The 22,155-nt window shown below is 41.7% G+C and overlaps 1 protein-coding gene across 4 annotated transcripts in view; it reads right to left on the bottom strand.

The window, feature by feature from the left end:
• The window catches only part of AOAH (acyloxyacyl hydrolase), a 170,600-nt gene extending 155,365 nt beyond the window's left edge, over positions 1-15,235 (bottom strand). The window contains exons 1-3 of one of the 4 annotated variants that reach the window (XM_027102178.1): positions 15,043-15,235; positions 14,783-14,933; positions 3,885-3,980 (exon numbers count right to left, since the gene is read on the bottom strand). In XM_027102178.1, coding sequence (XP_026957979.1) covers positions 3,885-3,980; positions 14,783-14,903 — 217 coding nt within the window. In that variant the 5' untranslated portion in view covers positions 14,904-14,933; positions 15,043-15,235. Of the gene's footprint in view, positions 1-3,884; positions 3,981-8,181; positions 8,290-14,782; positions 14,934-15,042 lie in introns of those variants that run through there. The other 3 variants (XM_027102177.1, XM_027102176.1, XM_027102179.1) reach the window with 3 other exon arrangements.
• Between the last annotated feature and the right edge of the window lie 6,920 nt (positions 15,236-22,155).

Genomic DNA, 22,155 nt, shown 5'->3' with positions numbered 1-22,155 from the left:
AACAATGGAAGAAGGAGTTCTGTGCATTTGGAGAAGCTACCCTGAGCCACTTCTCTTTCTAAGAGTTTTTGAAAACTAATTTCACATAAAAATGAGCAACAGATATGTATCTAGGTCAACTCCCATACAAAGTTATTATAAGAAAAAAAAAAAGAATAAGGAACAGAATCACATCCTTACAGATAGCAAAAGCATGCCAGAAAATCATGCCAAAAAAAGGATTAAAACATAACAGTATTTTAAAATGAGTGAGAAGCATTAATAAAATGGTATAAGACATGAAAGAACAACAGAAATCAGAATTGGAAAAACTCAGGTATGGAAATAAAAGAACTCAGGGAAGAAAACAAGATTATAAAAGTAATGAAATCTAAATTAGAATGAACACAAGAGGAAGGGAAATACAATAGCTGACGTTTTAAGAGAAATAGAATATGAAAAAGAGGAAAACTTTCAAGATAAAAAATAAATGAAGTGATAAAAAGTATTCATTCAAGAGATAGGCAAAATCGTGAATACAGGCAAAGAAGATTTAAAATATGGTTATTAGAAACCCAGACAAAGAAAACCAAATCAAGGAAACTGACCAAATGCTAAAAATTTTCCTGAAATTATAAAAAATGTATTTGAAACCACATATTAGTTTCAAAATGGGAGAATAAGAGCACACTGCATGCCTGAGAATGTCAATATACAACAGCCAACACCAAGACATAGTCTAGTTAGGTGACTAAATTTTACAGAAGAAAAAAAACTTCCTTTAAACTAGGCAAAGTGACTTATAAGAAAAAGAAAATTAGATTATCATTACGCTTTTAAATAACATATTTAAGACACTTAGGGAAAGAAACTGTGCCAAGGTTTTTTTGGGGGTTTTTTTTGGCCACACTCTGTGGCATGTGGGATCCTAGTTCCCCGACCAGGGATTGAACCCAAACCTCCTGCAATGGAAGTGTGGAGCCTTAACCACTGGACTGCCAGGGAAGTCCCTGCCAAGGATTTTTATATCCGGAAAAACACTGACTTTCTAATGTAAAGGACAAGCCAGCTTGTTATCAACGTGCAAGAATTCAGGGAATATTATTCTCATGAGTCCTTCCTGAGGAATGAACTTTAGACAGCACTTCGACTAGAGAGACATCTGCATAAGGGCTGGTGGTGAACATCAATCTTACAGTTGCTGATGGAACTAAAACTAAATGAAGATGAAAAGGAATGTATATATTGTACGTAATGGCCACATACTCAAATAATGGAGAAATGAGGCTATCATATGTGTAAAGAAGGATAGGTAAATGAGTAATTATGAGATATTTTAATTCTATCAATCCCCTGGTCCTTGAGAGTTAGGACTTTGAGTGTGGAAAGAAGATACAGATATGATACAGAAGAAACTAAGAAAAAAAAAATCCTGCAGTCCTGAATTTGAAGTGTCAGAATGAACGCATATATTTTATATTAAAATAATATATGTAAATGTATATATGTATATTTTCTATCATTGTCAACAGAAGAAGTCTAGAAAGAATGACCAACTGAGTAGCAATGACATTCCTATGCACCCAGATCATGGTCTTAATACTATTTCCCACTAAAAGAAACCAGAGCTTCTAAGAAATGACTGATTTCAAGCCTGGGGTTGGAAATGTACAAGACAGGCTGGAACAACTTGTCACACTAGTTAGTGAGGAAGCTACAAAGACTACTTAGACTTATGTCAAAAGGACCCAGGAGCCAACTTGAAGTTCCTACTGGTCAAAGATGAGAGAATTTGAGCTTTAAAGGGATAATAGTTGAAGTAGTCTGAAACTCATCAAATGTGTATAAATTCATGAGTTCATAATGATACTTTAAAGAAAACCAAGTGACTACTTTGAGATGATACTATAAAGGCAATGAGTTATTTGAAAACTGGCAAGTAAAACAAAAGAATCAAGCATTTATCCTGCCTTTCTTAGAATGAATAATAGTACCATTAGGAACTGTGGGGAAAAACATCCCTAAGCTATGATGATGATGAGGGAAACTGTCTCTAATATATTTCAGCTACTAAAGGAAATATAATTGATAGATTAGAATAGCACCATTTTGCAACCTCCAATGAACTGATAGACCTAGTCATAGAGCATCAACAGCTGCTAATATCACAAAAATAGAAAAGAGAAAACCACTTATGATGGCCTCCTGTTGAAAGAAAACACCATCACTTATAGCCTTGCCAAAGAAATCAAACTGGAGTCTCATCAAGCCTCTGGATCTAGCTGCCAATTTTCAGGAAATACAGAGCACAGAGAAACATATTCAATCATACCACAGGGATGCCATCAGCAAAATGCAGAAACTCTACACGACAGATTCCACAGCTAAATTACAAGGAAAAGGAAGGGATGGAAAGGAAACTGGTAGATTAAAATCGACTTAAAAGACACATCAAAAATTTAAAAACTGGGCAAGACTATGGTGTCTGGAGATACGCAGTTGGGTGATAAAGCTATAAAGCAATACGAGGAAATGATTATAGTAATCTTCAGGATGTTGTCTTTTTAGGGGGGAGGAGGAATTTATGATGGTTGGGGCATGTGGATGGGACTTTTGGAGCAGCTACCTATCTGTTCTTTCCTGACCTGTGCTATGTTTACAAGGGTGTTCACCTTTCAATAACTGATAAAGCTCTACATTTATTTTGTGTTTTTTTAATTTGTTTCCTTTTATCAAGAAAAGGTTAAAAAATCATCCACAGACAATACTACACATAGTCTATGGATTCATACAAGTGAATGTAAAAGTATAAAATTTGCCAAACCCAATGCCCATCAAGTTCCTATGAGTGGTTCCATCTAGGGAGGTGGTAGGAAAATGTAACTGGGAGTGGGGGAGGCCAAAGGGCATTTCAAGTGTATTCGTTACCTTCTAATTCTGTGGAAATATGTCAAAATCTTAGCAATGGTCAAACTGGGACATTGCAAACACATGTATTTGTGTATTATCCTCTCCCGGTCTTTATTTTTGAATTCTAAAAAAATGAGCTTATGAGTATACATTGAGACTGCATGCAATAAATTTTCTGAAAATGTTTTGATGCCATTGACACAACGTCTGTTAAATAAATATAAAATCGTCATGAGTCCAACTACCTTACTTAAAAATAATAATGTAGGCATCTTTGAAGAATTAGTTCCTTAACATTAAGTGAATGAAAATTTGACTCTCAAAGAAGTTTATTCATTGTGATTGTACACCTAACAGTATTCTATAAGAGAAATAGCGTCAATATTTTCTTTCTGCTGAGAGTGTAAAAAACTATACAATTTGTTTAAACCACCAATCATTTCCTTCTTTTGCAGGATGTGTAAAGGATTTTATAGAAATCCAGTTCAAATCAATGGAATGTCCCCAGATTATTTTCCCATTTGGAGTTTTAAGATCCATTGTCTCCTCAAGCCTAAATAAAGTTCTGTGTTAGAAAGGAGGTGCTTGCATCTGAGAATGTGTGTGTGGTTAAATTAACATAAATCATTGAAAATTATTCATTATTCATAATTTTGACCTTCTCGGTACTTAAGGCCATGATCACCAGGTGGGCAAATCATTATAAATGTGACACATAAAACAACAATCGGCCATTCTACATTTTATTCCCTAAATGTCCACAACAATCTCATTCTGCCATGAGAGAAAATGAATGTCAGGGGAAAAAAATTGCCTCAAGTATTTTTTTGTGTCTTCCTTTTAATTTCTATGAGTTCCATAAGAATATCAACTCACAGAAATAACACAATCAGATTCTCCTCTGTGAGCACATGTAGGGTATAAACTCACTCGTGATGGCTCATGAATGAAAAAGAAACGCAGACCCACAGCCAAATGAGCCTTTCTGTATTTACCAGGCAAGTAGCTGCACAGTCTCTCCATTGAGGTCTGGACCGTTGAGTTGTGAACTTGAGCAAGCTGTTCAATCACAGACACCACCAGCACACACCCTGCAAGGGAGCAGAAATCAGCCACGTCACATGGAAAGCTGTGCCAGAGGGCTGGAGGAAAGAAAGGGGATATACGTGTGTCCTTAAAAACACAAACCTTTCTAAAACAGAGAACTTTTCTTTGCCATGCTTTTTATAATCAACCATGTATGTGAATGCACTGAGTTGTAGTGAAATATGAAGTGTGGTAAGAAGATTGTGTATTTGGGGGTCAGAAAGACTGGTTACCAGCTTACCTTTGTCACTTGTAAGCTATGTGACTTCGGGGAAGTAATTGAATCTTGCCTTATTTCCATTCCCTTTTGATCACTATCTCCTGTAAATGGGGAGATAGTGCACGGAAGACATTTACAGGAGATGGTGCATGGAAGACAGCCACCACTGAGGAGAAGCTCAGTGGACAGTGGCTCCTTTCCTGTCCCCTCTCCTTCCCTTCTGCAGGACAGCTTCACTGTGAGTAAGATCATTCTCACCCTACACATTCTCAGCCCGTGACCTACGGTCAGATTTTTAATTGTAGAAAAGCAGCGGAAATTGCCCAACATTTGGAGTCAGAAGACCTGGGATTGAGTCTTGCCCTTGAATCCTGGATTTACCACCCATCCTTTCTAAGCCTTGTTTTCCTCACTGCAAAGTAAATAAGTTTCCCAAAGGGCTGCTGTGATGATTAAATGAAATAAAAGTGCAAGTGAAGGTGCCTTTGAAATCATACACTATTGTAAAATATTATTTTACCTCCCAGCTATAAAGCACTCTGCTTGAAAGCATGTACCAATATGATAAGTGTCTAGAAGGAACCTTGGATTAAATTAGGAATATATTCCTTAAGCTACCTTGATGTATGATAAGTGTGAAGGCTCAGAACTGCTAGGCTAATACCCCTAGAAGTTTCTATCACCAACCTTGATCTCCTAAACTGCTAGGGAAGCCCAAACCTCCTTTGTCCAAAGGGAGGGGACTCTTCTATACGCAAGAGGTTGGCTGGTCAAACATAAGTAAGCCTGAGAAGAAATTGTTAGGCTTCATTTGGATAGGAGGAGTAGCACTTATTGGCAGAGGTTGGTTTCCAAGGAGGCAAAAGAAGGATTACATCCAAAGTAAAGAAGTTCCAGGGTGCCTGGCCCAGAAGTAAGCTCACTGCTATCCACCTGCTCAAGGAGCTGGGGACCCAAGTTCACATGCAGTGTCATTAAAGCCAAATTCCCACTAGGAATCCTTGAGGGAAAGTGGCTGATAACAGGTGAATATTACAATTGGGCATTTCTTTAAACCTCCCATAAAATGAGAGATTGGCAACAAAAAGGGAGAGATTTCCACCTTTCTAGACACTGCAACACCTGAGCAGGCTCTGGCCTCATTTGTTCTGTACCCTCTGGTACAGCTGGGCAAAGCTGGGCTCACCAAATCTGTGATAACCATAGTCTTACTGCTCTGGGAGCACCTACTTCTGGGACATTTATCAACATCAGTTACCAAGGTTGATTGGATGTGCTTTTAGCCTAATCCATGCATTGAGGGTTTTATTACATTGCAATGAATTCAGTAGCTGATACTTATTAGCACTTTACAGCCTAAAAAGCATTTTCATATCTATTTTGTTTTATTTTAAAAATAACTTTTCAAAAAAGATAGATGCAATGCAATCTCATTGCAGAAAAATTTTAAGATACACAACAATGTAAAAAAGATAAACATCACTTAAATCACCCAGAGATAAACCAATTTCACTTTTATTTTAAATATATAAAATATGTTTAATATATGGGCATATTTTCAACATTTGTAATGCACTATTACACCTTGATTTATGTCCCTGCTAATCACCTGCTAAGTTAGGTGGAGCGAAATACATTTTAATAACTGCAGTTGAAAATAATTATAAGTAATTATACTGCAATGTGACAAGAGGATGCAATGTGGTATAGTTGAAAAGGGAGAAGCTTTGGAATAAAAAATAAACTTTTTTTTTTAAACAAGGTTCAAATACTGGATCAGTCACTTAAAATGGTGTAACTCTGAACAAGTTACCTACCCTTCTGGAGCCTCTTTTTAAGAATTTAGAGTTAGAGCATAAGTTCCTTGAGGGCAGGAATGGGGTCTTAGTATCTCTAACTTTGAGTGCCTGACATAAAAGCCTGGTTTGGAGGAAGGATATAAGAGATGTTGCTGACTTGAAGCCAACTGACTGGAGAACCAACCGAGGGACACTTCAGTTGTCACTTGCTGGGGACCTCCATGGGAAACGGTTAATGGATGCAACTGAATTTGTGTTCTGGCTCGGTCATCCCACTGACGACATTGCTTACTGTTTGTTCCATCTCATTACAGGAAAAGGCTCCACTTTTCATCCTGGTGTGAAACAACCAGCGCCCTCTCTTAAGTCAACCAGCAGATTCTACAGCAAATGGTCATGGTGTGTAGCTCAGGATCAAAGAAGAACGCGGTGGAGATTGGGTTGAGACCTTGAATAGCAATCACTTCATACGGGGTCTTATCAATGAGCTGCAGCATCTGGCACCCAGAATGGACTTGAAACACAGGTATGTATTCATCTTCATCCTTGGAGTGGAAGGATGAATGCAAAGAGAATTGTGCTGCTTGAGACCAACCTGCTCCTTTGTACTTACAGACGTGGGCTTTTCTTTCACTCAGAGCAATCCCAACAAGGACTCATGACTTTTGTGACTCCTTAGCACTGCTGGCTAAAATTGGAAATAATTAGATAAATAAAAAGGAACCAAGAAAAAGTCAGCTGTCTCTGAAGATTGGGTGGATCTTGCCACCATCGCCACTCTGCCTAGTGAAGAGTTATTATGATCAAAAGGACCCTGCAGAAAAGCAGGTAATGGGGCTTGAAATATGTAAACGCCCAGGTTGGGCTCAGCTTTGATTTGAGTCCTGCTCACTTGGACATCCCTGCCCATTTCCAGCGAGCTCAACTCCCATTGGATTGTGACTTTAGGGTCTGCAGTGAGGTGCGTCCTGAATCCTTTAGCAGCAAGAATGGAGAAATTGACTTTGCTATAGTTTCTAATAAGAGCTTTTACTGTCTCGACAGGCTAAAAAAATGTTTTTCCTTGGAGAAATGCATGTGCAGAGTAATTCCTCCCCTTATAGACTATTCTCTGGCTGCTAATAAAAGGCCTGGGTCTGCTAAAGCAGGTTTGTCCAAGCAACTGTTCATTTAGGAAGTGATGAGAGTGGGTGAGAACTACGTATTTTGCTCAGTGGTCACTATCTAAAATTTCAGATAGTGAAATTATGGAAATGGAAATATGGAGATATGGAAAATCTCTTCTCACCTGGCAACTGAAAATAATGAGTATAATAGAAACAGACACCCTTGATATTGTAGGAAAAGAAGCAAATAGGCCAGAATAAAAACACCTGCCACCGCAATCAGCTTCTAGACACACATCTCAGGTAGACTGCAGACTGTACCACGGAATCCTTTTGAAATGAAACAGAACTCTTGAAACTCTAATTATAATCATATCTGTGCTGGCTGGAAATTCAGCCAACTGCAGAGAGCAGTCTAGTAGATTTCTCATTTGTCTGAAGCCTACACTTCATTGAGAAGCCTTGAAAGCACCTGGCAGTTGTCAGAACCAGGGTCGGCGTGACTACACTCCATTTTTGACCCTGAGTCAGGGCATAAATAATTCATCACATGGCTAGAATGTTCTCTGCAGATTTCAAAGGGTTTTGCATACATTATCATCTCATTCAAACTTCTGAACAACTCACAGATGCAGGAATTACTGTTCTTATTATTGTACAGACCAGCAATCGGAGGCTCAGAGAGCTTAGATGCCTTGCCAATTATGTAGCTAGTGAGCAGGGGAGCTGGGACTGGAACACAGTGTGTGTTGAGTCCAGGCACCATGCTGAGCAATGAGTACACGCAGAGAACAAACAGATATGATTCCTGCCCTCTCAGAGATCATACTCTATTAGGGAAAAGTGATTGTAAACATGTAAGCACGCGTGCAATTATAAATAATTTTAGGTACTATGAAGAAAAGGAACAAGGTGAAGTAACAGAGGGCAACAAGGACGAGATGGTATGAACGTTAACTAGAGCTGATAGAGAGAGAAGGCTTCTCTGAAGAACACACACAAAAATGGCTCATATAATGGAAAGGAGCAAGCAGGGTGAGCAGCCAGGCAGGCTTTGTAGGTAGGAGGAATTGGTGCCTACCTCACGGCAATGAGACTGGGAAAACCTGACATTAGGAGATGCGATGCAGGCATAGGTGGAGGTCAAGTCTGTGGGTTTTGTAGATGGCAAAAGAGGTAGGGATTCAACCTGAAAGGAATGGGAAACGATGAATGGGCTTTGTGGAGAGGGCTGCTACTATCTGATCTGTGTCTTTAAAATATCATGCTGGCTGTCATGAGGAGGAAGGATCTTGGGGGCGGAGAGATGAAGAAGGAGGCTATTTTGGTCCTGGAGAGAGGTGATCGCTGACTGGATAGAGTAATGAGTGGCAGTGGGGATGGAGGAAAATGGGCAAATCTGGAATCTGTTATGGAGGCTGACCCGATTGGATTTATTAATAAATTGAGGAGAAATGTGAGAATCAAGGATGACTCTTGTTTCTGGTTTGGGCCCTAGAGAAACGTAGAGCACAGGTTTTAGAGTCACACCACACCTGGATTTGGGCCCCTGCACCCCTGTTGGACCAGCATGACAGTATCAAGTGCATTCCTCACCTGATCCCTCTCTCCCCACCCAATGCCCCTCCACAAACACCTAAATTCTGTTCTCAGATTTCGCTAATCGGGTGGGAGCAGAGGATATAGTTTTATATGCTGTAATTCTAATCAACAACTTTTATCCCAGATCTTTCTCATGTTGGTGAAGAGAAAAGGAAATAAGAAAGAAAGGTAGGAAAACAATCACCCAAAATGATCCTACAGCCAGCTTTGTTTCCCTAAGATATTAGTTATCAAGCCAGAGATGGCAGCACACAGCCCAGGTATGAACACTGAAACTTCACTTTTTCTTCTGCATCCTACTCTCAGTCTGGACATGGATAGGGAGAGTGGGTAGGAGAAGAAAAGAGAGTGGAAGGGAGGAAAGAGAAGGGAGAAGTTATGGTACAGCAGAGACTGAAGAATTTGTGGTTCAGACAGACCTGGATTCAAATCTTGCTTCTATTATTTATGAGCTGTTGTATTTGGCAGGATGGTTAAACTCTCTGAACCCAGATTTTGGCACCCACAGAATAGAAAAATAAAGCCCTCTTTTGTGGTACATTAAAAATGGCCACAGACTTTTTATACTTCCTCCCAGGAAGAGGTGATATCTATTTTCCAGGCTTTGAATCTGGTCTTGTGACCTTGCTTTGATCAGTAGAATACAGAAGAGAGAGCATGTCAGGTCCAAATCTAGACCTCAAGAGGCCTTGCATCTTCCCTTTTGCCCTTTTAGACCTTCTCACTAAGCTGAGGGCAAGTGGAGACGGAGCAGCCTCAGGCAAAAAGGTCAGAGTCTGACTGCTCTTCCTGAAGTTCAAGCAGTTTTTCAAGAATAAACGTTCCTCAATTCATTGTGTGCCATTGGTTGATTTTTAGTGTCCTGAAACGGTTGCTTGTGACGGTCTTTCCAGCTTTATGCTTGGTCTTAGATGGACTTTGTCCAGGGAAAGATTCAGGTGGGGACTCTGTCCTCTACACTAACATTGAAAAACGACTACTATATGAGAGAAAGGGTATGGTAGTGGAGTAATTTGTTTTCCTTTCCAAATTCTGAGTGTGAAGGTCAGGAGAAAAATCTTGAATATCAAGCCCCTCTCCCTCAAAAACAAAACAAAACAAAAGACGCTTCAACCCACAGCTTACTCTTCATCTATGAAATTCTACTATATAGTCGTGCCTATTTGGTGAATCACTTTGGGACCCAGTCACATCAATTCTCTTTTGCAATACTATCTGGTGTTTAGTTTGAAGACTTTTTCTTTTTGAAGCATTTCTATGAGTGGTAGGCAGAATGATAAGATTACTGTCTCCTGCTGTAGAGGCCTTACTTAATCCCCTCCCCTGAGTGAGAGCAGAACCTGTGAATGTGATTGGATATCACTTCTGTGATTGTGTTATGTTCTACGATAAGAGAGATTTTGCATATGTAATTAAGGACCCTAGTTAGCTTACTTTGAGTTACTCAAGGTTATCCTGGGTGGACCCAACATAATCAGGTGAGCCCTTTAAATGTAGAGAGCTTGCTCCAGCAGTTCTTAAACAAGAAAGAAATAGCTACGTTATTAACTTCCTCTGCAAAGGGGCAGCCTCTCAAAGCTGAGAGTGATCCTGGCTGACAGCTCGCAAGCACATGGGACCTCAGCCCTGCAAATCCAAGAACCTGAATTCTGCCAACCACTACTGAACTTGCGAGAGAACCTGAGTCTCACATCACATGCAGCCCCATGTGACATCTCCATTACAGCCTTGTAAAACTCTGAGCAGAGAACCGGGTTATATTATGTCCAGACTTATCGTGTGCAGAAACCGTGAGATAATAAATTTATGTTGTTTTAAACTGATGAATGTGTGGCAAGTTATTACACAGCAATAGAAAGCTAATACACTGTGAAATCATTTTTCATAAGTGAATCTTCCCTTGAGATATCCAAGATTTGAGAATTTGTATTTGCATAAGATGTAGATTCACATGTAATTATTCAGTTTACTCAGGCCTCTTTGCCTTATGATAGGTTTAAATGCAGGACTTCCATAGCTCATTTTCAATATATTTTTTCCTGATTTCCAAAAGAATACATTATCACAACCCCTTTGGGTACTTAGTATGTACCAAGCACAGTTCTAAGTCCTTCATGTGTATTTACTCATTAGCCCTCCACACCACCCAAGGATGCAGGCCCCATGTCATCTCATCTTACAGATGGGGGACACAAGGTACAGAGGGTGAAACTGTGCCCTTATGCCACAGAGTGGCAGAGCCAGGATTCCAATCCAGGCAGTCTGACCCCAGAGCTTAAGCTCTTTTGCTCTTAACCACCATGTCTTACTATTGTTTTTGCAAGCTCATCTAGAAAATGTGGAAAATTCAGAAATGCACTGAAAAGAGATTACAAATCATTTGTAACCTCATCACTCATAGATAACCATACACCAACTATTGGCATTTTGCTGTTCATCCTATCTGGGAAGACAGCTATATAAGTAGAGAGATAGGCACATTATATATAATTTTATGGGGATTTTACTCTGCTTAATGCTTTGCAACATTCTTTTTTCCCCCTCTTTCTCATAGTACATTTAAACTGTGATCTAGTTTACTGCCCACCCCTTCCCTCCAAAAAAGAAAATTTTCACTTTCTCCTTAAGGAAAAGCACACTGCCCACTTGGATTCTTCTGGTTTTGCTCACTTTGGGACCTTTCACAGAGTTGTGGACCTCTCTCTAGAGTGCCTTTGTGGTCCTTCTCTTCAGGGTTATGCCCCAGAACAATCCAGGAAAAAAAGAAAAAAAGGCAAAGGTGAGTTTAGTGAAAATTGAGATGATCAGAAACCTACCATCTGTGCCAAGGTTGGGATTAAATTCTGTGATAATCTAAAAATAAAAGTAGGGGATTAAGGAGAGGGCAAGTGTGAAGAGTGGGGGACAAAGTACAGAGGGCTGCAGCTGCAGCTGGGAACCAGCAGGCATCTGGTTACACCTGAAGGGTCTGCAGGGCCCATGAGGGTGGAGGTGAGCAGCTTGTCAGCAGGGAGTGACCGTGGATTCTGTTAAGAACAGCCCATGAGCTGCACCAGCCGTGACACTTCACTGTGGGAGTTCTGAGGGCCGAGACCGTGTCAGGGTGATACAAAAGACCTCCCCAAGGACTGAGAGCAACCCTCAGACAGGGGAAAAAGAAGAGAGCCCTGAATTATCCAGAGGAGACTAAATTTAAACACATGAGTGGAAAGATGAAATGTTTGCTGCCCTCAGCAGCAATGGTGGTGACTTATGAACAAGTGTTCAGATATAGAGAAACAGAGAAAATGAAACTTCTTCTGTACATGTAAATTGTGATCATAAATTTTCAATCTCTGCTGGCTCTGTCTAAATCTTTCCTATTTTTGTCAGCGACATTGTCATTTTACCACTCATGCTGGTTGAAAGCTTAGGATCACGTCTTCCCCTTTATCTTTCAAACTATAAAGTCATCTCTGACCACTGTGTGTGTGATGTGGTTCGGGGGGGAGGAGGTTTTATCGGACTCTGAAGGCATTTTATATATTTAACCAAACATGAATGAGGGGAAAAAAAATTTTTTTTAAGCGCTTTAAAAAGATTCCTTGAAAAAAAAAAAAAATTCAGTGAATTAATTTAAATGTCAATGACTTAGAAACATAAGGATTACTTTGCCCCTAAATCAGCCATGTAAAGAAAATAATGTTTTGCAAAAATGAACATGGCTTATTATTGATTTCATAACATTTGAAAAGTGGCAGAAAGAGGCCCTTGGCTGTTCCAGCACAGTAGAATCAGACTTTACTTAGTGATCAAATGAACGTACAGTTCAGTGCAAAGGAATTATGGTAAATTGGGAAAGAGGCCACTGGGGCTTTGCATAGCTTAGTTCTGATTTTGGAATATGTTCAAGGCCATGCCTTCCAGATCTGCTGGTTGGTTCCCCACTGCAAAGGTTCCTCTTGGTACAGGAGCTGGGGTTGTTTGTTTATGATGGGGATGTTGGCTCAATCACTCAATAACTTCTACAGTGGCTCCTGGTGGAGTATCTCTCCAGTCACAAGAGTTCCCACTTCTGTGAGAGCTGTCCCCTCCCTCCGTGACCCTGGCAGCCACATCTGCACTGGGAGCTCTCCTCACTCTCCCCTGCCTCTTGCTCAGTGAGCTAAAGACTTAGCCCAGATTCTCTGTGCCAGGATGTTAGATGACAGAAGGATGTTAGATGACAGATGACAGAAGAAGAGTCCATCTCTGTGTAGGTTGACCTCTTACATGCAAACTCTGGACTATGGGAGCCAATGAGTTGGAAGTCATGTAGTCCTGCTTTTCGTTTGAAAGTTGTTGGGATTAACAGAAGTCCAAATGACAATTCCTCCTCTTCTCCCACCCCCTCTATGAGGCTCTTCCTCTTACCACCAGCTGCGAGTAAGCTTACTTCGCTGCTTCCTAAGACACTTCCACATTTGGCCAGTGCCTAAGAGCACCCCCAGGTCCCCTTTCAGGAGACACCTCCAATCGCCACAGCTGCTGGGCGTGCTGGTGCTAGAAGTGCACACTCGACCCACAAGATCATGGTATGACAAAATGGTTATTTTAAATTTTGTTATGCAATAATAGATAGCCAGAACAACTGCATCCTAGAATCCCCTCAACACCTCCTTCTAATTCTCTATGCCTCAGTGGGAATGGGGCAGGGAAGGGGATGAGTACCTCATGTCTACTTTATAGGGGTGGAGGGCCAAGTATCTCAGATGATGCAACCATCCTAGAAATAGAACTGATTCCACTTAAGCCTTTCTCAAGTGCATTTCCACTGAACAAGCTTTAGGTGTTTGTTTTGAGAAAATAGAAGGTGGTAAATAATTATCTGATGGGACCAAACAGTGGTGGGGATAACCTCCCAGGCATGGCTCCAATGAGGCCACAGACCTCTGCTTCCAGGCCTGTGGAGAATAGATTCGCGGGGAATCCAGGTCTTAAGGTTTTAATTTAAAAGAAGACCTTGAAACCAGAGATGTGCTCCTTAACATGTATAAAGACTGGAAATCATGGTTTTTCAGGAAATAGGACTAATTCAGATATTTTTCTGTACTGTCTCCAGAAATAATTCATATGTATCATAATCTGTATCCAAACTTTTCATTTGTAAGAGATGGCCACCATACTTACCCCTCGAGTTCTTCTTCTGGCTTCTTAAACCAGGATTTTATTTTGAGATCTGCTCATTGAATAATTACTACTCAGACTTCTGAGTATCCTTGGCTCCATGGACTGACCCATTGAAAGCCCTTGGCCCTGTTCAGGAATCTCCAGGTATAACATGAATATCAAAGGTCTTACCCTACTTTTACTCCTCTCCAAAAAAGACAAACAAAAAAACAACACCTCCCCCCAAAAAAACGAAAAACAAAACCCCAAACACCAAACAACAACAACTACTTTGAAGTAAAATACTTCAATAAAAGATAAGTGAAAGCCATAGCTCAGTCAAAGTTCAATGTTTCCAGGTGACTGTCCTTTTATTGCCATCTCTGGACTCACTGAGAGAAGGAAGAAAACTAAGATTGTTGAATCCTTACTGTGTGCAAATACCATACATTTACATGCATGATCTCAATTCTCACATCGCCATGAAGTGCGTATAATAAGCCTCGTTTCATCCATAAGAACACAGAGGTATGGAAGTGTTAAGTTGCTCAAAGTTTCAGACTGTAAGGGACAGAACAGAGGGGGAGGAGGTGGCAGCAATTCAAAGGTCAAAGTCCACCTTCCTTCTACTGTGTAATGCTGCCTACTGTCCCGAAAGCAGGTAAGAATTTCAGGCTTTTATAGTTGCCCATCCAGGGGGAAAAAATTCCAATCACCAATGAGGTGGAAGACTTTTAATTCAAACTAGCAACTATATAGCATGCTTCTATACACACATATGTGCGTGTAGTGTGAACACTTACTCTAAGAAGCAAAATTTTTCTACGCTGGTAAGGTTATTGGTGTCTTACTTGGAATCTTATAGCTATGGATGCCATTAAATAGATGATTTACTATGCAAGTCAAGGATTTGACCCCATGATATCCACATTAAAAATAGAATATTTACGTACCTATACAGACTTTGGAGCGTCTGGTGCTGGGCTGGTGGTCATAGGCTGGAGAGGCCAAGGTGTGAAGGGTCAGGAGAAAGAACAGAGGAGTGGCCATAAGGATTTTCCAAGGTGGCTTCATCTCGGAGCTACTGCACCAGAAGACACCAGCCTGGGGACAGAAGCGGACAACTAAGGCATGCTGAAGTTGAGGCCGAAGAATTGATCAGTCTCTCTCCCCTTCTCTTTCGTTCTCTGACACACACACACACCACACTTACATACACACTTTTCACTATGACAGAGCCCTGAGAGAGAGCCACACTGGCCTGGGTGTGGGAAGAGCTGGAGTCGCTTGCACACCGTTCTTCTAAGCTACAAACTGCAAGACAGGGAAAAACCCAGGTGCAGCTGAGGCAGCAACAGCGCTTCTGCACTTGCTGGCTGAAGTCCGCGGCTGTGAACCCCAGGAAACTCGAGGCTTGCTGGAATCGTCCCACAGCCTGGTTAGGCGGCCCTTCCTCTTTTGTTCTTGCAAAACAAAACTACATTAAAAGTAAAACCAAAGAAGAAAGCCTCAACCACAAAAACAGCAGCCTTTAGCAATTTGATCAGCAGTTGTTCACAGGCTGTAGAAATTATAATCCGTTGTATTCAGAAGTTTAGTTTTGCTCTAAACAGTTTTATATGGTGAGGTTGGGCTCCTTATTTTGTTCTTAAAGAATATTCTGGTCAAGTAGTTATTTTCCTCTGGAGAAGTTGGATTATTCCTTGAAGGGTCAAGTTTTCCCAAGGCCATTCATTGGTGTTCGGAAAATGAACAGTGAGACAGTAAAGGGGCAGTCAAAATGGCTGGATTTTCAATCTAATAAGAAAAAAGATCAGCTGAAATTAACCAATTCATATTTACTTGACTGTGCACAATGCATCTCTTTCCTCCAGAATTTCAAAGTCTGTTTACATCCCTCACCTGTGAAAGATTTGTTCATTTTTAAGACTGATTTTCTATTTTGAAGATGAGAATTGAATGCTATTTTTCCAAGAAGAAAACAAACAAACAAACTGAAAACTAAACCAGATCATAGATAGAGAAAAGACATATAATCTAAATGCTTTGTCCTAAAATAGGATACAGCAAAGTCACAAGCCATTCTCCGATGAGATAAGGGGAGTGGGGCAAAGGGCCGCAATCTAGATAAGCCTGCGGGATCATGCAATTAATATTCTCCCTGTTTAGGCTCTGAGGAAAGCTTATGATAAACTTTATAGAATATTATAAAAGCTATCAAAATTGGTAGACATTTCTTCTCCTCCTGCTTTTACTTAAGGAACAGCATTTTAAGCAGCAGGTAGAATTTTAGAGTTGTATTCTTTCCAGGATGTAGGAAATACCAATTTTTATGGTTTGAAGACTTCTTGGGTGAGCATTAGTTTAACAAATGCCAATTTGTCAAATCTCTGAACCTGCAGCAGAGATATCACACACCAGAGTATTTCCCTACTTAAGGGTCCAGCACTGGTTAGGCCAGCAAATGCCATGGATGTCCTTGGTCACCATGGACCCGTGGCTTCCTTTGAGGCTGAGCTGCTGTTTCACAAGGTCTCTGACCCTGTGGCCAAGGGAAGCTCTGGAGGTCACCACGACCAACAGAGGGTTCAGGGCCTAGAGAAATTCCAGGGAATTCCTCGGCAGGCAGGATAATAGAGTTATTAATAGCACTGACTGGAAAGACAAAAAGACACATGTTCAACTATCCTATCCATTGTTCACTTCTGAGTCATGTATTAGACCAGTGATGGAACCTTTCTATACTTTCTTCTACTTCTTCATTTATACTGGAATTATAATAATATTTGTCAGGGTTGCTGGAAGGACTAAAATAGACGATGTATTCATACTATAAAGCAGTGTGTCCAGCAAGAAGATTTGGTAAATCAAAGCTTTGGTTATTATCCCAGCAGGAGTATGATGAAATCTGCACCCCAGGCCAGATTTCGAGAGAATTCTAAGACGCCCATGGTAGTTGCAGGCCAAGGTATAGGAAAATGACACTGGCTGCATTTACTGAAGGCTGCATTTATCGAACACCGTCTGTGTGCAGGGCAGCCCTCCAGGAGCAGAGTCTAGTTTGTTAACCCATAGGTGGGTGAGGAATCTTCACACAGCTTCGGCAAAAGCATTTGGCCCCGGCTCTGGGCCTCCTGAGGGCCTCCTGGTCTACATCTATAGCTGCAAGCAGGACTGGGACACCTCAGGGTGAGAGGCATTTCTCACTGTTAGGCTGTGTGCAACTTTTAGGCCCTTGGTCATGTGTGCATGACACAGGGAGTTCCACCCACAAGCACGGACGGCGGTCCTGAGGCAGCCTGAGATGCTGGGGCTTCGGGCAGGGCTGGCTGCCCTGGGAACCCCGGGCTTAGCTGTATAGCACTGAGCCAGTCCTTTACCATTTCCAGGGCTGAGATTCTTCAGCTGTGGGGGAATGTCATGGTAGTGTTTGACATATAGTAGGTTTTCCCTAAACGGAAGTGATTTTCATGCTTGAAAGGTGAGTTCTTACTTGGCAGGGTCAAAAGAGGAACACAGGGCTTCCCTGGTGGTGCAGTCGTTGAGAGTCCGCCTGACGATGCAGGGGGACGCGGGTTCGTGCCCCGGTCCGGGAGGATCCCACATGCCGCAGAGCGGCTGGGCCCGGGAGCCGTGGCTGCTGAGCCTGTGCATCTGGAGCCTGTGCTCTGCAACGGGAGAGGCCACAACAGTGAGAGGCCCGCGTACCGCAAAAAAAAAAAAAAGAGGAACACAGAAGTCAGGAAGTGATTTCACTAACTGATGCTGAAGGGAGTGCGTGAGCCCATGTACCACTAACAAACCCTCCCTCCGGTCGCCGAGGCGAAGGTGCAGGGCTCCTACTGTTTGCACAGGCATCGCTCAGACTGCCTGGTCTCATCTCCCCGACAGGGCTACCTGTGCTCCTGGAGCATTGAGTGCACATGACCTATTAGAATCTCTGTACAACTTGCTGAAAGGCCCTGGACCTGCCAATGGTTTCTAACGACTTGTTGGACCCTGTACGATGTCCCTTGAGGACACCTGTGTCAGATGCTCCAATTCTGAGTTTCTCAAAATCTGCTTTTGGGAAATGAGATTTCTTCCTTGGAGCACTTTGTTGCTTACTTCACTCGGAGAGTTTCGATTCAAATCACAGTCTGTCCAGCTGCTACAGAAGGCTGAGGGTTTATAATTCTCAAATGTTACACCGGTGGTTCTGGCTTGTTCTGTTTGAATATGCTTCCTGACTATATTTTGAACTGCATTGGCCTCAACCATCTCATTCACAGCAAGTTCCTTAATCAGAAAAAAACCACAAAAAAACAAAAACAACTGACCTGGGTGACAGGAGATACTGTAAGATCTGGTGCTCCCTCAAAAGCGCCTCTTCGCTTTGACTTCCTCCTCTTTCGGACACCAAGGATCCCTCCCCTTGCTTCTGGCTTCCCAGGATTCTCTGCGGTGACCCTCGGTTCACACCAAGCCCAGATCCTTTGCTGACCCCTCCTCCCCAGCCAGGGTTTATTTATTCTACCTCACATCTCTGCTCTCTGCTAGGGAAACAGTAAATTAAACCGTGACAAGGGTGCGTGTCGGCTAATTAAAAGGGTTCTGGGCTTAGGATCAGCAGCACTTTCATCTTCATCATGGTTTCATCACTTACTAATTGTGTGTCCTTGGGCAAGCTGATCCACCTCTCTGGGTGTCAGTTTATTTAACTACAAAATGGGGTATATGATGCCAATACTATAGGGAAATTATGAGGATTAAAGAGACAACATGAATGAAAAAAAACCTAAGAGTAAATGTCAGGTAAATTTAAAGCTAACAATGAATTAACACTATCCTTCTCAGGTATTGGAATTTTAACATGTTTTATATATTTTCTCGGAATCTTTAAAGGAATGTCCATTTTAGTAATGCACTTAAGTAGATACAAAGTAGAAATTCAGAACACCCCAGAGGAGTGGCCACCCAAGCGTATTATCACTGGTAGGAGAGAAACTTGCAGATGTAATGTAGAAAATAACCACATGGTGAGAGAGAATGTGGAAACCCACCTCCCAAGAGGTACACTGGTAGTTTCCAGCAGGAAGAGACAGGCACCAGGAAATAAACCAGTGATCCTCAATGTGTTAACAATGTAGCAATGGCAAGGGTGCAGCGTGATCCAGACACACAGGCAGATCTTTGCTCCAACACTCCTTTCCTGCTCCCCATACACCCCACCCACTCCTTCGTGCACTCTGAGGTTCTTAAGACTTTAGAGCTACGTTCACACTCACTGGCAGAGGTATGCCATTTACAACGACAACTGCCTTCTTAGGAGAGTGAATTCTATTAAATAGAACTTCTTTTGTCTGCCTGGCACCTAAGAGTAAATTTGGGTAAAGGAGCTGTGGCACATGGGCTGCTTTTTATAAGTGAGGCAGTAGAATTTGGATGTAAAAGGAAGGAAGTAAGGGCAGAGAAGGGAGAAGCAGGATCAAATGAGACACTGGGGTCTTCCTGGCTGAAGCGCCAAAAGAGAAGTGCTGGGAAGTGGGGTGGCGAAAAGACCTGAGCTAATAGGAAGTTCAACATAGATCAGTAAGTTGTTTGCTGTGCCATGTGAGAGATGATACTTTGCCAAGATCCTGAATGGATTCTTGTGGAAATCAATGAGGAAATGAGTTTCATGTTTGGATCAGAGCAGGGCAGAGCAAAGGAAGCACAGGTAATAACAACTCCAGAAGCTGAAGGACTAGGAGCTTACATGCTCAGGGATTCACGGGTATCTTGGGGAGGGCTTTGGACTCTCATATATCAATCATAGATTGATTCTCATATGCTTTAGACTCCCATATGCTATAGACCGGGAGGAAGGTAGACTTAAACTACTTTGACTTAGATCTCCAACATGTAAACTTGAGTTTGAATGCACGTATGGAACAAAATAAAATAAACATAGCTGAAATAAGCTTGAAGCTCATTCATTCATTCTTTTATTCATTTTTAGATAAAAGAAGTCCAGGAGTAGGCAGTTCAAGGCTGTTATGGTTGTCCCATGGTGTCTTCAGGTGCCAAAACTTTTTATTTTCTGTCCTACTATCCTATAACTAGTAGGACAGAAAATTTTAGACCTTAGATGGCTAAAATAGCTGCTAGAGCTCCAGCCATCATGTCTATGTTCCAAGCCAGCAGTAGAAGAAAGCAGAAGATGGCTAGTGAAATTCACACCTTTCCTTATAAAGAGCTTCTTCCCCCAAATCTCCCAACACTTCTGTATACATCTCAGTGGCCACACCTGGCTACAAGGGGTGCTGGGAAATAGAGTCATATGACCACTCCTAACTAAGGGAAGCTGCCATCACTTACTCTGATGGCAACATGCTCTGCTAAAAATCAGGGTTCTAAACAGAAGGAGAAATAGAATATTGGGAGGCAACTGCCTACCATGTATATTATACATAAATACATGTGAATATTTTTCTTTCTGAATTGAATATGTAAGATTACCTTGCATTATGAGTTTTTGGAAGGTGGAATGAGGCACACTGGCCTGTCCTATTCTTCCCAGTGGGGTTTTCTTTGAATCATGGGCAGCAGATGCTCCCTAAAGGCACTTTCCTCTCCAACTCTTGTCCTGGACAGCTCATGGAAACACAAATTGGCAAAAACCAATATCACAGCTGAGACTGAAATGAGACAGGCTAATCTGTGATCAGGGGACTATTGTGAATAAGACAAGGTCCTGACTTACTGGGGAGTTTGCCACTATATTAAAAAATATGGATTAGTTAAATCTCTTCTGGGGATATTTTCATGGAGGAAGCCTAAGTAAAATGAACTAAGCTTCATGCTAACTGGGAACAAAAGGCTAAAACGCAGCTTCAAGGTGCATGTGGAAGGTATGGGACGTTGCAGTTGCAGAGGACTAGAGCAGTCATGGTCATACGGTCTGAGAGGTGAAGTGCCTAAATATAAGATCACCTTAAGAACTTGCCTTGAGCTGAGTGTACACTATTTTACTGCACGAGCCCCAGATGCACAGGGTGAGCTCAGAGCAGTATATTACAGGCTTCTTTGGAGCTCTTCATTCGGTTCAAAGCTCTCTCCCCGATATTCCCAGTGATTGTGTTAAGAGGTAGTGGACGGACAGTAAGGGGAGAGGAGAGAAGATCATGAAATTGCTTTACACGGTGCCTGGCACAGAGCAAGTGCTTAAAATGTTGTATGCAAATCCACATCCAAACTCCTGCCAAGTGCTTCCAATGGGAGGGTGATGGAAGGGAAGACAGGGTGGGGATGAATATAATTTTATAGGTTTTGGAAAATAGATAACCAGAATAAGTATTAAAGAAAGTTTTAAAGAAAAAGAAAGATACAGGGAGTACAATTAAAGGTAAAATTAGAGTTGAAGAAAATTAGCAATCTTAGTCAAGAACACAATAGATCATATTACCCTGATGCTTACAACCCATCAAAGCTCCCTATCGCCCACCAAATAAAGGGTGAATTCCTTGGAACGGCCCACAAGTCTTCTCATCGTCCGGAGACTTCATCCCTCCAGCCACATTTCTAATCACTTTCCCATGTGCCCTATGTTCTGGTGGCACCAAATTACCAGTGATGTCCCCAGACATGCCCAGCTGTTCATGCCTCAGTGCCTTTGCATGAGCTGTCATCCTGAAATATCCTTCTCCTGATAAGAGTATTTGTCTCCAGGACAACTTCTTTTTGTTCAAGTTCTCCTCTTCTCAAAAGCCTTCTGTGTCCCTTGCCAAGCACAAGTGTTTGCTCCATCCTCAGTGCTCCCAGGACACTTCAGGCAAGCCTCCACTGGCCCTTGCCTCTGTGGCATGGCCATTAGTGTGGGCACCTGATTCCCCCCCGCCCCCCATTGGATGCTAACGACATCAGCATCCAAGTTATTTAGCTCCATCACCGTAGAACATGCACCTGACTCATGGCAGGTATTCAATAAATGATCATGGGGGAAAGAAAGGAGCAAGCAAAAGGCAAAAAAAATTAAGATATTATAAAAATTTTATGAAAAATATAAAGATATATTATGGCAGTACAGTGAAACAGAAGAAGCTATTTTAAAAAATGCTCTCAGGACTATTATGCAAAAGGAAAACATTGAAGGCAGTAAATTCGGGGTTTAGTACTAAACCCTAGTGCAAATGCTGTGGAATCAGATCAGCAAAGGATGCAATAAGGGCCAAGCATCCAAGTTAGAATTTGAGATGCAGTCCCATAACTGTGCAGAGAGAAAACAAGAAGTGAGAGTCTTATGTTGTCAGGGGGTGAAGTCTAGAGTCGTGCAATTTCCTCCAGTTTGTCATGGTTTTTGTAATAA

This window comes from Aethalodelphis obliquidens, unplaced genomic scaffold, assembly GCF_003676395.1.
Source record: "Aethalodelphis obliquidens isolate GAN/ISIS:26980383/991018 unplaced genomic scaffold, ASM367639v1 scaffold5, whole genome shotgun sequence".
Lineage (NCBI taxonomy): Eukaryota > Metazoa > Chordata > Mammalia > Artiodactyla > Delphinidae > Aethalodelphis > Aethalodelphis obliquidens.
This window is presented reverse-complemented; position numbering and strand designations above follow the sequence as displayed.